Here is an 18,833-nt window from a genome sequence, read left to right as displayed (position 1 = left end):
TGGCCGAAGGACATCTCCCGGACGCTGTCAAGACGCTTAACCCACTCTCCAGAAGGCTAACATACTGGTCTACAAAAAGATCCTTAGCAAAAAGAGGAAGTCTTCGAAAAGCTTATTTCACTGATTCATGCGGAATATTCATAGCGTCGATGAAAGACTCACGGCGGGCCGCCGTGGCTCGAAGAGGGACCCGTGTGAACTGTTCCAAGCCCGCTATCAGGGTATCGTCGAGGCTATCAAACGCCATAGCGACAAACTCGGGAGATATATCCGAGCCCTCCTCACCTGCTCGGGACAGAAACTCGGTCAGGAGGAGTAGAAAAGCTGTACAGCGGATGCCAATCAGGGGAGCATGGTCAACATCCCGAAGTGCTACCTCAAAATGTTGCAGAGTCTTGTCACTGAAGACATTACTGGATTTGCGCCTAGTTGAGTACACCTTGTCCTTAACAGCCTCAGGCGGATCGGGTACCTATAAGTATCAAAATTGCCCGCTAGAAAGTTGAAGTACGAGCGAGAACGGTTGCCGCAATACCACGTCTTAGCCTTCGCGAGCTTATCCATGGCTTCCACGCATGCGCAGTTCAGAGGAAGCTCAGGAAAGATTGGATGAGAGGAGAAAGACGACCCTGGTGTGTGACGCTTGAACGAGGGGCGACTGTGATCTTCCGTAGGAGAAGCAGAAGGCGGAAGTCCCAAGACCTGAATCATTTCACGTTGGAGCAGGCGAAAACGGGACTCCAAAGGAGACAGATCGTTTACCGAAACAGGCTCTTCCTCATCCTGCAACTGACCCGAATCAGAGACAAGCAACGGTGGGTCAGGACCAGCATAGAGATCAAGGGAACGGGCCTCAACGAACGCCGGTTGAGAAGGCCGAAGAGACACAGAAAGATACTGTTGCCCGGCAGGAAACACAGAACGGGCCGGGGGCGGGGAGTAAGGATTCGGATTGGAATGCTTAGCGGCCGCATAATGAGCATAATGCTGAATAAGCGTCGAGATAGACTCCGTCAGGGCTCGCAGTGTATCTTGGTAGACGGAGATCCCGACGATCTCTTGACTTTTTCTACTTGGAACAGTGGACGGAAGACGAAGACTGACTGGAAAATTTACGCTTCCGCCCTGTTTCTGTTAGTTGAGAAGAATCTTGCACAGGAGACGGGGCTGTGGGCTCATCTCGCTGCACCGAAGCCGGAGAACAACCAGCGGATACCACACCCTGTGAAAAGGGATCAGCGATAGGGGGAGGCCAAAAGCCCGAGGGTAGTAAGCCGGAAGGCTCGGTGTCCCAAGGGTGAAAAGCGGGCCGGAGAGGCCAAAGCGGGCCCGGGCCCAGACACTAAAACTAGATTTGGATCTCGACGGGAACGGGCAGTGGCAGCCGTCCTGTTAGTCACAGTTGTTGGGCGAAAAGCCATTGTCCAAAGCCAACCAACCGTGAAGGATAAAGAACACTACGTGAGAACAATCTACCACGTCGAGCAGGCCACGCCCGGTCAAACTCGACGGTGAAGAATTGAAAATTCACGGCTAAAGCGGTGAAGACCTGGCAGCAACCACGTGCAAGGTACTGTGACCGAACAGCGTTCTCTCACGCAGTAGACTACCACTGTTATGCGCTGTGATCAGTCCCTATTCGTCGGCGTAAGGGACGACTCGAACGCGCTCCAACAGTTGGGCAGCGTGAGCGGGGGAGACACGTTGCTCGATACTCGAAGCGGCCCACCGGAAAACCCCTGCAGGTAACGACGAACAAACACCGGAAAGCCGAGCCGACTGCAGGGTGACGAGTCAGGCCCCTCGGCCCTGGCAATATGTGGAAACAAGAGGGCGCAAAGCAAGTAACAGCGCGTGGTCTTGATATGTATCCAAAGCATAAACGAATAGGTCACAGAGATTCCGACTTGAGACAAGTTTACCTCCAACTGCTCTATGTTATTCATTAGGTTCAAGTAGTATTCAAAATATACAAGTAGTAGGTCCAACTGGCCTTGGGGCATGCAGATTAATTCCGACATTTATTCCATTATTTTTTGCTACAAATTGGATCATGGAGCTATTATGCACAAGGAGTAAGCACGAACAGAGATCAAAAGGGTCAATGATGGCCACCGCAAGTTCAGAGCTGCATTTGCAAAGGATTGTGGGTACCGGGCATGCGTGTCCGTAACACTTCCACATGTTCAACATGGTCGCCATAACTAAAACCACCGTCATCGGAGACTTAATTTCGATAATTTGAGTAATTGTTCTGATATTCCAATGATTATGAAAGTCTGGTGTAATACGTCTTTACCTCCCCAAAATGTCTCTCTTAACAAAAACAGACTTACTGACACGAATTCTCCAAACATACGCGACAAGAAAACTGAAAGAATGTACTAGGTGGTCAAGAGGAAAATAAAAAGGCACACATACACACAAAAACATGGGAATATTCGTTGTCCTTTCTGTCATTGTCCACAACTGTCTCGGCATGAAACCTCACCACTTCGTCAAATGAATTCCTGTGGCATTTTTCCATCCTCTTTTATAGGGTCGTCATGAGAGTCAATATTGATTCTGTGTTGTTACCAACTTTATTTGCAAGAACGACCAAGAAGGTTGCAATAGAATTGTAAGCTAACTGTTGACTGAATTGGAGAATTGAAAAGCAGATTAATACTGCATACTGGATACGGGATACTGGATACTATATCTGGATACTGAATACGGGATACTGAGGAGCTGTACAATGATGCAGGACTTATATACGGTTAGAAACAGGATGTAGTTAAAGTCACAAAACTTAGGAAAGGAAAGTCTTAGTCACATGTCTTAGCTGGATTCTTAGAACAATGACTGTGAATGAATAATTTCACCTTTAAAAAGTCCTTGGTGGATGATAGTACAAGCTTAAATGAAGCATGCTGAAGTGTGCCACAGCCTCTGGGCTAACAAGGTCAAATAGGCAGAAGCAATATACACTGTACAAGACACCGAGGGGGTGTACTTTCACAAGGAAAATGCAGTGAGCAACGTGTATAAGAAATGGCAAACAGGATATATATAGGAAATGAAAAAGTTATCAAAGTTAAAAATGAAGATTGTAAATGCTAAATTCACTAAAAGAAATAAATGCAAATAATTCAAGTAATTGTGCGGAAAACGTTACACTTTTAACCGTAAAAACCACAAGGATTGCAACTTATGATATAAATATTGTAGTTCATAGTTCATATTTTAGGTATTTGTTCTCTACCGCCGCTGGAACCGCAAAATATCATAACGTCCGAATTGCCACCGTCAATTCGGAATTTCGAGCGCATCTGTGGGGATCACTCACTGACTCCTGAGGACTACCGAAGAGAACTGCGCATCTTCTTCGCGCATCTTCCCGCCATTTATTTACTCCATTATGCCGCAGAGAAACACAATGACTTTGTGGGTTACCAGCTATCCGGCGGTGGCAATCACTATGTACAAAGAATGTCTAGGGTTTTCAAGATTTTTTTTTTTTGCGTTGAGGAGATGTTAACTTTATATAACGGGTTTTGCCCTTACCCAACGTATACATTAATAAACACTGTACGCTCAGTGCTTGTCTGAGAGCTTGTGAAAAAAGTCACAAGCTTACTCTGGTAGGACTCGAACCCACGACCTCCTGCTTACCAGTGCAGACGTCTTAACCACTCAACGACCCGAGCTTGCCGGGGTCGGCTGGCCGGTCCGAGTCAGGTGAATACAACTTGATGTAAATCACAAGTACATAATTTTTATACTGTCCTTTTCAAATGTCTTCGAAGAAATATAATCAGTCCAGTATATCCAAATGATGCAACTGCAATCAAAGGATCGACGGATAAAAGAATTACATACAAATTCTAGGTTTTGACAACATTGGGGATGGTATATTGTTATTAGGAGACACTTCAAAAGTTCACCCTTGGTTTTGCCTTGAACTGCACATTAGCTGCATGTTTATATGGAAGGAGGTACATGTATTTTCAGTACATATTTGGGATGATTGTCAATTTGCTTAAAACTCGTAGAGGTATTTAACACTGTGGACTACTGTTCTGCTTTTATACCAATGGCTTGCCACAGTGTGCCAACCACTGATAGACCAAAACAACGACAGGCATAGCAAAAGAGAGCTGGGGTGCCTACAAAGAGCTAGTCCGTGTAACAAAAGACCGTACTCCGAATAAAAGACCTGCTGCTGGGAATTGGCATCATTTTTCGGCTTGCATATTGGAAGGTAATCCGTCACTGTTTGTAAAGAGTATACCATTGTTTTGGCCATAGCGCGCGCCCACGGATTAGCACCGCAGACAAAAGTGCTCCAGGGCACCATTGATGAGCGACACAGCACCACTGCATGCTAATCCAACCGCGTTTGAAAAGACGCCACTCGCATTCACTGGGGATAATGGAAATTATGCAACACCTCACAATTCTGGGTTCTCTTTGCAGGGCGGCAGGCCCGGCTGAAATACTCAGTAGTCAATGAAGGTTTCCTGTCAGCTTAGAGTAGCCACCAAACAGTCATTTGTGTGGGTGTAAACATCCATTAAATGAAATGAATTTTTGAAGAATTTTGAAAACTGAAAATCTTGAAAATCTCCTGTATATGTGCCCTACATTTTTAAAAGCATCCGGCAGCAAGTGGTCAAAGTGGTAAATGTGAACTGGGTAAATTCAAGCTCAATCCAGATTAGAGAGGATCTCAAACCTTGGGTCAGCCTAGGATCACCGATGTGCATGGGAACATGCATGTATGATAATTTCACACGCATACCAACTCAAAAATAGCGAAGATGAATCAGTCAGGATCATACCAGCCATCCCTGCCAAAATGAATGAACAATTTTCCTGAGGCATTCCAACAGACGAGCTTGATCTAATAAGATGCCAATCAGATTCTTTCAATAATCTCAATGTTGGTATCACGAGCAAGTTGTCCAACGTGTGAAGACAGCACCACAGGTAAACTTTCTCATCCAGCTGAATCAACGTGGACACATGGCATGCCGGCCCCCGTCGATGGGTAGGTTTGTCCCGGTCATAAAGGAGGCATCATCAGATGCAAGGAACAAGATGGCCTTAGCAACCTCGCTGCTCTGTCCTATCCGCCCCATGGCATGCACCTTCTTAGCTGTCTGAAACCAGGAAGAGGGCAAAAATCATACATGATACACCCCTTAGCCTCAACCTTAATCAACATTAAGACTGGTTTTGTCTCGGCAGATTTCCTGGAAAATGAGTGCAAAGCCTTCCGCTCTTCTCATTTTTCTTATTCTCCACCGCCCTCGTTTCTTGCATTGTTTCAACAATTAATAGGAGACAGAAACATTGACACTGTCAAAATCAAGCTTTTTGTTTAGTAGAAATGTTCACTCTAAGATCACTGCGTGGTTTGAAATTCTTCTGTTAAGGTCCCTGTTGCACTGTATCTTACTCATGGTCGACTTGGATTATATTTCAATCACTTAGAAGGTGATTTGGAGAATTCACTCAGCTGACTGGCACTAATTTTACTGACAGTAAGATGAGCTCCAAATACAAAAATGAAACAACTTTGGTAGAATCCTTTTTCTTTCAGTGAACAGAGATATTAAGATTTAGTCAAAATACCTCAACAACTGAGTCAGCCCGACCAGACCTCTCATGCACTTGGGTCATAATTGTGCCAGGACTGCAGAGGAAGGAATGCAAACAAACAAATGATCACAATAGTCTTGCATTCATTACCACTAGTAACGCAAACTCCAAAAATGAGAACTGAACACTAGGGAAACATCAAACTCTTCCAAGGCAAATAAGTTAGGGAGGGTCGTGAAAGTTGGATGGCGAAAGAACGTCGCAGGAAGAACATTGCTTGCTTCAGTTAAGCATCCTGGCTGTTCCTCATTGAAAACAACATGTTCATGAATGATGTAGGGGCAAAGTAAGAAAAAACCAGTGCTCAAGGGTGTGCTAAGGTGATGAATTTTCAGCCCTAATGGGCCTTCATCAGAGCTGTGGGGGACTAGTCGTTTGAATGCAGACAAGTCCACATTCAAACCGCCTCGCGTCAGTGTTTGCCTGGTGTCAGTATTCCAATCCGGGACAATGTTCATAAATGGATACACTGGCCTGTACATGTGCAAACTGACTTCTGAACAATATTTTCTGATGGGATTTCAAGCTATTCATGGTGACAGACGACTAAGAGGGAAAGCTTGCAGTAAGCACCATGCAATATCTCTTTTTGAGTCTGTATGGTTCTGATAAGAACCGGAGAGGCTCAACGTTTCGGACAGTGTGCTCTGTCCGTCGTCAGGAGACGTCTGTCTCCTGAATCGGAATGAAGTTAGTTCATACCACAAATAGGCAGTGTTCTAAAAGGAGCATTTCACTGGGAACATTTTGATTGTTGAGACGTCCTATTATGAGGAACAGACCCTGTATCCATCGGAATGCATCTCATATAATAGCTCATCAAATCTCAACAAAACTCACTTGACAGCATTGACGCGAACTTGCTTTGCAGCTAATTCTGTCAACAGCAAAGAAAACAAGAACACGTCAAAAATTAAGTAACTATCTGCTGTCCACTGCTGGCGTTAATATGGGGCAGTGCAGGAACTATTGAAGTAAATATTGTTAGAAACAATAAACTGAACATTTCCATCTGGACCAAACTGAAGAAACCCACTTCCAAAGTTCTACTCTAGTGTGCAAGAACCTCTGAAGGGCAACAGAGAGACAGATTACTGCTGGTCAGTGCTGTTGTGTGCATGCATTTACAATTAGGACAAATGCAAAGACAATTCCAATATGTCCACATACAATGTACATATGTAGCTCTGCCTACTTCCACAGTGCACAAGATCTAGTGTATGCATGCAGTGTGTCCAAATATTGGAGTTGTCACGCGGGACCATCTCAGGCCCATAACTTGGGAGAGGTGCAGGGGATGTGTCTGCACCCCCCCCAACTAAAAGGTCCACTTTTAAGGCAAGAAAAGATTTTGAGCTATATTAGAACATTTTGTGCAAAAGCAAAATGCTGCACGCTTCAGTAATTTTTGCCTCGGTCAATGCCCTCTTCAGAAGTTTACTTGTAACCCCCCCTAAAACAATTGGTACGACCTCATGAATCCCACTGTTTTTCAAAATAAAAAGCAAAATATCTATGCTTGGTCGGCTTTGTTGAAGAAAAAGCACACAGCCCACGAAAAGTCCTAGTTACGGGCCAGAATCTGTCCTACTGTTTTCCCACAAACATCATGGGATGGATTAAAAAGGGAAGAAAGCCTTCAGAGCACAGATTATAATTGAACTGGTAAGTGAGAACTACAACTCACAACATGGAATAGAAAAGTTGAAGAAAACATCTTGACCTCCTAGTCAAATCCCTAGAGAATGTTTCAGGAGGAAACCAACCAAGTACCAAGTAGTAAAGAAAAGTACAAAACACAAAGAAAGAACGAATGCATCAGATGCAACGGCAAAACTGTACAGCTGGCAGTCAATGTAATAAGTAGAACCAAAAGGCAGAGTTTAGTCGTGAAGCTCTAGAAAAATTTCAAGCAATTTCTAATTTTCAAGACTTTTGTCTGATGATTTTTCCGCTATACACACTTCCATTATTACAGTGGGCGCTCTCTAATAATCACAGTTGGATATTCCATAACTGTCTCCACAGATTGTAACTTTGAATGGTACAGATCAAACCACAGCACCTCAACACCTTGTTGCAGAGAGAATCAAGGTTGGTATTTCATGTGCTTTGTTTCTCTACATATTTATGGTGCAATGAGTACTTACCAAGTGCACAGCATTTAGTGAACTGCATGATGGCTGCCTTGGACATATTGTATGTGATCATCATAGGAAGCTGCAATGTATGCAATAGGAAAATGCTTTCAAATTTGTCATGGATCCAACAATGCAAGTTTCCTTTGTACAGTAAGGTTTCAGGATATATATACACTGCCATAATATCACGCACACAAATCTAGCTTGTGAATTTGCTGAAAACCCTTTACGTTCCCGAGTGTACTGTAGGAATGTTTTCCAACTCCATCAACCTTCAATGCTGCACAGAAAACAAGAGGATGAAATTTTGCACATTCGTACAACTTGAACGATCAAGCTGGTTATTAAAGTGCATTACTGGCACTCCCACTGACTTCTTGGTGATCATTTTTTATTAGGCATTATTAAGTTTCTCATGATTATGAACCCTTTCTCTGTCACAGGTGCATTGACCTTATGAGCAAAACTTTACTAATGTCACAGTATTTTGGATGGGCAGCTAATAAAGGTAATTAACAGAAGTATTTCGCCATACATGAAGTGTCACGCAATGATTCATTACTTGTGAGCCAATTCTGCTTATGTTAATAAGCATTGCTATATTGATCTAGGCTAAGGTTTCGCACGCAGACTTCAAATAAATGAGATAAATAGAAAGAAAGCCTTACTTCCAACATTTTCCTTGGGAAATTTTCTTTGACAAATATACTGTACTCAATAGTGCTTAGTATAGTGAGCTGGTTACTTACAGTTCTAGTGGCGCAAACGCTGGAAACGTTGACAATATTCCCTGTGGAGAAAAAACAAATTATTAATTTTAGATGTTTGATTATTGTTTAATATGCTGTTGTTAAAATATAACAATGCAGATAACTGTCAGGGGAACATAACCCCCAGTGTGGTGCACATATCCCCAGTGTGGTGCACAAGATGCAGAACATCAGTGTTGTATGACTCGAGTCCAGGACTCAGACTCGAGTCAGACTCGAGTCACATTTTTCATGACTTGGATTCGACTGGAGTCACATTAAATAATGACTCGGACTCAACCACAATGACTCTGACTTGAGCTTGGTGACTTGTGACTCGAGTCATGTATTTTCATTAAACATATTTACCATATACGCCGTCGAAAATTAATTTGTATGCACCCGTGCTATCGCTGGTTTGCATGCCTGGAGCATTGACACATTGCACATTTTCCACTTCGCCCATTTATGTTTGGCTAAATATCAACTGATGAGTCAACCAGACGCGTCATATTCCACATCTACAAACTGTGCAGCAGTAATCAGACTATTCACTGGGCGCACATTTTGTTATTTACAGGTGAGTACCGACATACATATTCAGCCTCACAGTCTCCAGAACCAGTTGCAAATACATGAAATAGGAACAATTTTAGTGAAATGGCCAGGCTCGTGTGTAAATCGTGTGTGGCCTGCACTGGGCGTGACTGTAAATGGTTTTAAATATCCTCATCTTTGGCCAACATATTCTCCTTAAATTAATTTTGTTCCACTAAATAGAAATAAATGAAGATACTGGAAGTTAAAGTTTGAATGGAGGATGATTTTCATAAGCAAAAAAGGACTCGAGGTTAGTGACACGACTCAGACTCAAGGTTTGTGACTCAAGACTTGGACTGGAGGCTTGAGACTCGGGATTCGGACTCAACATTGGTGACTCGACTACAGCACTGCTGACACATCACTAATGCTAGCTGGCACAAAACAATGTGTGTTTGAAGTAGACTTCTCAACTCTTCCAACTTACAAATAAAATAAAATTACTCACAACACCATTGTGAATTTTATATCACTTCAAACATTTCCACAGCTGTAGTCTTGAGTCTAACGTAAGTCAAGCTGAAGGAAGACCCAGAGGTGTGGTCAACAGCAACAAGGAATGAGGAATGGCATGATGGCCTGGTTTCTGAAACTTGTGACTGGAGTTGAGACTAGGCAAACTTAGATGAGTAGGTCATAACTTTTAAAGGACAAAACTGCAGCACTGGTATTTTCTGAATAAACTTTTGAAACCCAGGTCATGATGTCAGGATGTCACAAGCAAACGCATCTTTGGACAAAACATAACCACTGCCAAAGGTCACTTGCATGGTATTTCCGTAGTGCACTTCCTACCACCAGTGAGTACACTGAACACATATGCCTGTACATGTATACGTTGTGCGCATTGATACGATAATTGGTCAGTTACATGTACACACCCACAGCCCTCTACATGTGCATATATGCATGCAAAGTGTCCTTTACTGGCTTCTCTATATGGGCCACTCATCAATCATCTGAAATTACTGGAGAGATAAAATCTGCCCATCTGACCTTTGGATTGAGCAAGGTGTGGAACAGCAAGATGGGTCAGCTGCAGCACTGCCCGAACGTTGACTCGTATGATGTCGTCATAGACGTTCATGATGCCTTCCTCGCCTAAGTACTTCACGCCACCGATTCCCGCATTGTTCACCTGTAGGTGTGAGGAAGATGCACGTCAAAAGATGACAGTGCACCCTTGCAAAGGATGCAACAGTGATTTCAGGGTGGTTTGACAATTTCCGTTTGGTGTGTGGCATACTTACATGTGGTGTGGACCTTCACACAAAAGAAGTCCAAATAATGTAGGGTTAAAAGATGTGTGGACTCACACACATCCACACAGTGTTTTCCCTTCAATCAAAAACTACTCCAGAGGTATTAGAGGTCAGGATAATTTGTGAAGAAATAAATAGGCACAGTTCAGGGAATCATCAGCCAAAATGTTACCATGCACATGACTGAGGGAGAAAAAGGGGCATTTCCCGCGAGTTTTCTGAACCATACAGGAATAATGGAATGCCCATACTATGAAACAAACGGGTGTGTGGGTCTGCGCTGAAAAGTCTTCACTTCATGCATGGAAGGACAACTCCATTCACTGGTGACGTCAAGATGGAGTTGTGTGTAAAAAAAGATACATGTGTAGTCCTCATAACTACCTAACAAGTAAAGGTATGTGTATAAATATATTCAAATCAGGGTCCAAGGATGGGTGAGGATCCACACTTAGTAAACCGTGTACAATTGTACACAGTTTTCCAATTGCAATGTTTGTAATTTTATTTTGTCTTTCCCAAACATCAGTTTTCCAAGTCTTTGTACAAATTTGGCTAAGACTGACCAACATGTTGACCATCACTAGACAGTTAAGTTCATAACAAACAAAATGCACTATTTCATCACAAGGAGTGCTCAAGAGATGTTATGAAATACCTTTTTGTATAAATGCCATAATGATAATGATTCAAATAAAACACATTATCTTCTAAACAACTTGGCTATTCATTCCCAAAACAACTCCAGAAGAAAGTGTTTGATAAGGGCAATGGCTGCACATGAACACTAAGGGCACACAGCCTAATACAAGCAACTGCGCAAGCATTAAATTTGATGTTGTTTTTTGTAGGTGATACCAAGCACCATCGATGAATGAATATTCATCTTCCTATACTGCAGTGTACAACATTTTCAGGATGCAGATTACCAGCAAGAAATTGCGGAGATGATCACAGGGTACAAAGGGGTTTTGTGGTTGTAAATCAGGTGGTGTGTAGCAAGCGTTCGCTGCGCTCTGGCTATGGACATACCAGGCATGCCAGAAAGCGGTAATTGGCCAGATGTTACAGCCCGGGCAGTTCAAACTCCTGTGTCCTTCCTCTATGGTTTAACATGCTAAAATATCAGTGCACATCAACCTTTTACATCTCTACAAGTACACATGTATTTTATTGAGATTAGAAACATTAGTCCTTAATGTTGCCTTTAGTAAAGTGATTTTTACTCAAGCCTTAGTCATTGCTCTGTGGAGCTGGATCACAAACAAAATGAGATTGCTTTTTGCCCACAGAGCAAGGTAAAATACCAGCATTTTGTATCTACACATGTAGCATGCAAAATACACGCATGTAAATGTTGTTCATGGTATGTTTCTGACTCATGAATCATTTGATGCATGTATAAGTACCCTGTTAACAAATTCCTGTGAATTCTAAATGTACTTTTGTCAAAACATAGCAGTTCGGTTTAAAACCTGATATGCACTTTACCCCTGGTATATGTGCATGTACACGTACTTGTCTCTGAAGGAAGTGTCTTCTCTGCCGATACATGTACTGGTAGGTGTTTTACTGCAAGAATTCCACTAAGGCTAAGACATAATGATTTGAGAATTTTATCAAATTACTTGATTTAAATTTCTTAATTTAAATCCAAACTTATTTTATTTTGTCACAAAACAAATAAATAAAAGAAAAGTATTACACATGCAGCTACATGTAATTTGCTTGCTTTTGAATAGACCTTTGAGCCAACTTGTCTCAAATTTTCATAAAAATTAAAAAATCTGATTTAAATCATAAAAATCTGATTTAAATTTTAAAAATCCAATTTTTTTTCTTAAAAAACAAATTAAAAAAAATCAACAACCCTGGTTTACAGTTTAACACAAAACTTCATTCACTAGCCGGTCAGGAACTGAGTGACCACATTTTAACCCAGCCAGGAAAGGGTTCCTACCAATATGTCCAGCCGGCCAAACTGCTGAATAGTACTGTCCATAATGCGCTGTACATCTTCGTCTTTGGCCATGTCAGCAATGATGCCCAGCACCTTCAAAGATGCACAGGAGGAAACAAAGGCAAATTCATATAACTACAACTGACCGATCTAGTAAGCACCACCGCCCACTGCGCATGTGGACACTTTACACATACTGCGGTTACCAGCCCAGCGCATTGTATGCGCATGCATGTCAGACTTTGATGAATATGTGTCAGACAAAAATCATGTCTGTAATTGGTTAGAACACAACGGGGCAGGGCCTCTTCATGCAAGGCAAACATCAGAAAATGGTTCATAAGGCAGGTTGAGGGCTACTGATATGCCAGAGAAATGAACTAGTTCAGTATTCGAAGAAGCCAAAATCTTTTGAAAACAAAGCACGCATGAGTCAACATAATGGCTGTGCTGGTAGGACAGACGATCACGCACACACACATAGCTGTTCCAAAATAGCCTCGTACTACATGTAGGCATGCACTGTTGGAATAGCGAACTGGCTTATTGCAGGACACTTTTGTGTGATTCGTCAAAACAGCTTCAAAAAAATTGCCATTCTCCAGCAGAAAGAAAAACTGCTCAACATGGTTCCTCACTGGGGATGAATTTTCACTTTGGCATCATCAACTGGAATCACGGCAAAAAGATCTTTGTCATTTCATACATCCTGCTGTCTTCAATATTTAGAGATTCATTGCTAATTTACAGGTACATTATATGTAAAGCACACAGCAGTAGAGAGGTTCTTCACCAATGATGTACATGTATTCAATTGGGAGCAATGATTGAATTCCCAATTTAAATAGAAAAGCTCTAAACTGAACGGTATCCTCCTTCAATGACAGCAACAGCACCCTCATTTATCCAAAAGCATGAAAAATGTTACTGTTTACAGAAGTCGACTTCTCAAATTACAGACTAACCAAGCAGACTACTCATACAAGACAGGAGGAAACTGCACAAAATAAGTACCAAAGTAGAATTCAAGTCACAGACTCTATAACTCCAAATATAGCTCATGAATCAGAAAGGGAGTCCACGACAATGTTCTGACTTTGAGCCATCCAACCTGATGCCTAACCTTCTCTTTTGGGACGCCTTTATCCTGGCACTGTTGACACACTGCATCCAGGTTTTCTTTGTTGCGTCCGACTAGCGCCAGACCACCACATCCCGATTCAGCAAACTCAACGGCAGTCTCTGCACCAATGCCAGAGCTAGCCCCTTGAAGGGAAGGGCACAATTGATTCTAACATGACTTTAATGCACAAAGCAACACTACAGTGACCACTGTTCCAGGGATGCACCGGGGGGGGGCTTGGGGATAAGGGACTTAAGCCCTCCCCCTATACGTTTTCCTTTTCTTTTTTTTACTTTCTGAAAAACGAAGGTACAGTGTATACATGTACCTACATCTTAAACTGCTACCTGTAGCTCTGATGTAGCTATAAATCCCACTCCCCTGTGGCATAACAGGGTAGGGGGACTTGAACAACACGAGCTGTTTCGGGATAAAATCCAGTCCAAGTACCTCCCTTAGGAACAAATCATGGGTGTGCCACAATTCACAAGGGCATTCGTCTTGACAACTTAACCACTTCCTGCCGGGCGACCCGTTTTCAGGTACATAGGCTTTATATGCAGAACTGGGACAAAAGAGTTGGGCCTTATAACAAAAGACCATGCTCAACACAAAAGACTGAGCTGCTGGGCATTACCGACATTTTTTGGCTCTCAATAGTGGAGATAATCCAGCTTTTTCTTGAAACAGTATACCACGGTTTGAGGCATTTAGAACGAGCGGATTACCACCAGCAACAAAAGCTCTCCACCACCACAGCGATGAGCCACAGCACTGCTGCACACTAATCTGGCCCCTATTGAAAAGAGGTCAGCAGTGCACTGTGCCGGTTTCGGGAACAAAAGAATCTTACGTAACACTGCAAAATCTTGGCTCTTTTTCCAAGGCTGCAGACCTGGCTGAAATATTCAGGAGTTAATGAAGTTTACCTGTCAGCTTTAGAGTAATGCCCAAAGAGTCTTTCACGTGGGTATAAACGGCCATTAAATGAAATGATGGATTTTTGAAGAATTTTGAAAACGGAAAATCTTGAAAAGGACCCGGCATCTTGTCTTGCTCAAGAAAAATCCACCTGACAGCAAGTGGTTAAGGAGGAGGAAAGCCCCTCCCCTGGGGACAAATCATGGGTGTGCCACAATTCATATACACCAAGGGCGTGCGTCTTTACAACTTAAGGAGGAAAGCCCCTCCCCTAGGGACAAATCATGGGTGTGCCACAATTCACATACACCAAGGGCGTGCGTCTTTACAACTTACATGTGAGGAAGAAAAAAATTCTTTTTCTGGAGCATTTGAAACTAACTTGTTTTTGGCATTATGAAAAGATGTCTGTCCATGTTTGTATTTGGCATTTGGAGGGTTCATTCCCTCGGATGTGTACTACATTCCAAGTACCCAAAGTGTATGTTTATTCATTTCTCCCTTCCACTGAGGAGGTTTTCCTGCCCAAGATGCGGCAGGGGATTTTCATTTCTGAAGTAAAAAAAAATCACTGACCCACATGAGCTCATGGTATGACCACCAGAGCCCAGCATATAAATACATGCACCTGCCACAGGGCAGAAACTGATGGATGCAACAACTAAGATATGTGTAATTAAGCAACCAAAAGTGGGTTTGACTGGGGTAAATGGAGGCATTGTGGAAAAGTATGAGCATGCTTACTGTAAACGTAAGTTCGTACCTGTGATAAGGATAACTTTCCCTGCAAATGACGGCATTCTGAAACTCCAGTTCCTTGACTTCACTGCTGAGTGGAACCCTTACTTGCAGCTGGTTTCAACTGCAAACTACACCAAAATTATGTAGCGAAAATTATGCAAGTCGAGAATGCTACACATTATAAACAAATAAAATGCAGAGTTTCAATCTTAGTCTAACATTGGCAATGCTGATTTGCATCAAATCAGAAACTACAAATGTTGGATTTGAGTGATGGGTGAAGAAATGGGATAGATGTCACACACCAACAGGTGCCAAATACCAAGATGTGAAGTAATGAGAATTATCTCACAGTCTCATCGGCAAGAAACATCTGAAGTGCACAGGTGCCTCAGCAGCACCGAGGATCAGTTGTACATACATGTATGCAGTCTTCAAGAGTGGAAGACGGTAAATCTGTCCCCTAATCCTTTCTCTATTTTAATTTAAAGACAAGATGTGGGCGATGTGACTGTAATGTTAAAGTAAAGTACAAACGTATTCATTTTGAGTCAACTTGTCTCTTTGGATGATTTTGTTTCAATTGTACCGTTACATGGTCAAGATTTTCCATTGGTCGAGTTGTCTCAATTTTCGAGTTGCCTCAATTGTTGTGTTGGCAAACTGTCAAGTTGTCCACACCCCATTAGGGGACTCCGAGACAGAAAGAGTTCCATTTCTAGATACCACTTGACACCCTGTGCACAGACCCTTTCAAACTGGTCTGAAAAGTGTTGGTTCAACATTTTCACAGCTAAATTTTTTAGGACATGTAATCATTTTCTGATGGCTAATTAAGTACTGCAACGGACATGATAGTGATGTCCAATGTTCCTCTGCATTCTAGACATACATGTATAATTGTGCAGACCTTTTAAATGAAGTGAAGGCTCATTTAAATACCTTTTAATCTATTGTGTGGTAATTCCTGACCTCAGGAAGGAGTACGGCTGGGTTGGCAGGCCTGATTGTGGGTTCTTCAATGTACACTCTGCATACAAGGAATGTCATTTGTCAGGATTAAAACATTCAATTCATTTGAGGGATCAGTAAAATTAACCACAACAATAGTCAAAAATACTTTTTCTATTCCTGTTGATTGAAACGCGTCGCATGACCGTGTATTAACATTTGTAATGCCAGCTGCGTAAATCAGGTACTGGCACATGGATACAAGACCAGGTCTGATTGGTCAGGAGTCTGTGTGCACGCGACACGCCACGCGCGCACCAAGTTCATTGAAGGGGATTCTATTGGACAACTTTCGAAAGGAATATACCATAAAATGGACGGGGGTGTTCAAGAAAATGAAAGTAACATTCTTTAATAAAATCGTTGGAAATCGCTCAGATATTGACTTCTTATGACTCTCTAAATGAAAACGTGTTAATGAATGGGAATCAATATGTGCTTGGCCGGTTTAAAATGAGCGTTTAAGACTGAGGAGAACGAACGCTGATAATGCCCAAGTCGCAGGCGAGAGCATGTTAGTCATGTCTATTCTCCTAAGCAGGTCTTAAACGCACGTTTAAGACCAGCCATATTTATTCCCTTGTTTAAGGTGGTCTGTCATTTTAATCAAATTTCTTGATCGTTTTCCAACAAATTTGTTCACTTTAAAAAAAAAGGAAAGAAAAGTCAATTACATGCAGCTTGCTTTTGAATAGATACATGCATCCGCCCCAAGTTGGAGTGTTCCTTCACCGGTGAAGAAAACACAGATGGGACTACTGTAAGTTTTTCCAACCGGGTTCTCGCAAGTGTTCAGCATGCACGCAAAGTCCATACATTCCAGACTAAATTCGTTGTACATACTCAGCGTTTTCCACACCAATTGCGCATAAAGCTTGCGCACCTAGCCCTAGGCCCCTATGCCATGTATGCACTGAACATGACTGTCAATTTCATTTCACTAGCAAAATATGCCCTCTTTTGTTCCTGCTCGGAGCGGATGGGCCTGAGCTATCTGGTCTCTAATTTTTAAGAAAATAATGAAATACATGTAGGCCTCATAATAAAAATTTTCCAAAATTTTTTTAAAAGGCCTACCCTATCAAAAAACTCTGATGATAGGCCTAGTTTGTGCCCAGAGTGTCAAATGCCCGCGTAATGGATTTCGTTGTGTAGGGTTCAAACTGTCCGCTGTTTACGCCTAAATTCATGAAATTAGCTTGAATGGACACACGCTCACCTGTTTCCCACTTGACTGTGACAAATGTAAGTAATCTCAATTCACTACAGCAGATCAGCAATACAGATTCAACTATTTACATGTCACTTGTCTGGTCTCTGGAATAAGATAGTTCTCACAATGTAAACAAGCACAAGCCTCCAGAGTCATACACTGCAAGAGTTTGATTTCCTCAACTTAGTCTTTGCTGTACTATAGTCCTGAAGACACTTTGTAGATGACTTGCTTATACAAAAGTAGTTATGTGTTGTGTGATGAACAGTCCAAACGATGCACTCAACTATTTAAACAATGTTAAAATGAGTAAACACTAAAGTCCAATCACGATAGCAATCGGTCACAAGAAGTGTATGAACCATGTACGAACATATGTACACATGTAAGCCTTATCGCAAATACCGCATGATTACTGGGTGATTTTAAACAATGCCCCGAAGTTCTACCATTGTGTAAAATCACCCATGCAGTATTTGTGATACATGGCCTATGTACACGTAGGCTAGTTATAAGCCTATGCATGCAACGTTAATTTATGACGTGGAGATCAGCAAGCCAAAATAAGCGACGTACAAAACCAGAATGGCTCCTCTACACAACTATCCGAATCACTAAAATCTTAATAGAAGCCTTATCACTCAAACTGTATCTTAAAACATTTTACAAATGTCAAAGATATCGAACTTTGACAAGCAATACCTCGAAGTTGCTTCTCAGACCTTAACGTCTCAGCTAAGTACACATGTAGGCCCGGCGCCTAATGGTGTACGTTGGTGGGCTTAGCAAAGCTATATACCGTACGATCTTTGGTTTTTAGAAGTTTTTAGAATGGTCCGAATCAAGAGCGCCCCCAATTGGCCCGCACAGAACACAAACAAACTTATTTAACAGTCCCCTAACACCAGATGTAACTGGTGTTAGAGAGGATGTCTGCCCATTGACCAGGACTTGCTGGTCATGAGATCTATTGAAAAAAAAACTTACATCACTCGGCAGTTGGTAAGGCGTTGGAGAGTTCAGAGCACCTCTTATCTATGCCGCTCTAACACTGCTATAGTATAAGCATGGGGAAAGCAACTGTAGCGGCAAGCACGTGGCAAAAATTAAACGGTTACGGCCGCCAGCACTGCACCCAAACTCTCCCTCATGTAATGTGGGTTGAGTCTACTACTGCATACCTACCAGATTACCAATACATATGCATTATTTCCTATTAAACCACTCTTGTGACGTCACCCTGTTCAGTAAAGTGTCGATTATTGTTAAGAATGTACAGTTAACAGTACATTCTTAAAGAATGTAGAGTGTGGACATTCTTCAAAAGCGACTAGACATACAACGAAAAAGCACTTGAGACATTAAATTACAACGTCAAACACCGTAAGAAATGCTCTCAACAATAAAGCAGATTGTTTTAGACAGTTAACACTCAAATTTTTAGATTTGACGCGGTACCGGCAAAG

At 42.1% G+C, this 18,833-nt stretch overlaps 1 protein-coding gene across 3 annotated transcripts; it reads right to left on the bottom strand.

The window, feature by feature from the left end:
* Positions 1 to 2,559: 2,559 nt before the first annotated feature.
* Positions 2,560 to 18,224, bottom strand: LOC110990888 (uncharacterized). Of its 3 annotated transcripts, none has more exons than XM_087148137.1 (11): positions 18,070 to 18,224; positions 16,086 to 16,173; positions 15,166 to 15,271; positions 13,482 to 13,624; positions 12,359 to 12,451; positions 10,133 to 10,274; positions 8,537 to 8,577; positions 7,797 to 7,866; positions 6,487 to 6,523; positions 5,620 to 5,680; positions 2,560 to 5,144 (listed from the first exon to the last, which is right to left on the bottom strand). In XM_087148137.1, the coding sequence occupies exons 3-11, from the start codon at positions 15,200 to 15,202 to the stop codon at positions 4,995 to 4,997; spliced, it is 774 nt and encodes a 257-aa protein (XP_087004263.1). In that variant the 5' UTR covers positions 15,203 to 15,271; positions 16,086 to 16,173; positions 18,070 to 18,224; the 3' UTR covers positions 2,560 to 4,994. The 3 variants fall into 3 exon arrangements, with proteins under 3 accessions (XP_087004263.1, XP_087004264.1, XP_087004265.1); XM_087148138.1 differs by lacking the exon at positions 18,070 to 18,224 and adding an exon at positions 17,374 to 17,631; XM_087148139.1 differs by lacking the exon at positions 16,086 to 16,173 and having other exon boundaries at positions 18,070 to 18,190.
* Between the last annotated feature and the right edge of the window lie 609 nt (positions 18,225 to 18,833).

The sequence above is a fragment of the Acanthaster planci genome, linkage group LG17 (genome assembly GCF_054643075.1).
Source record: "Acanthaster planci isolate LZ-2023a linkage group LG17, COTS_SCS, whole genome shotgun sequence".
Taxonomy (NCBI): Eukaryota; Metazoa; Echinodermata; class Asteroidea; order Valvatida; family Acanthasteridae; genus Acanthaster; species Acanthaster planci.
The sequence above is the reverse complement of the archived record's forward strand: the minus strand, read 5'-3'. Positions and strand labels throughout refer to the sequence as shown.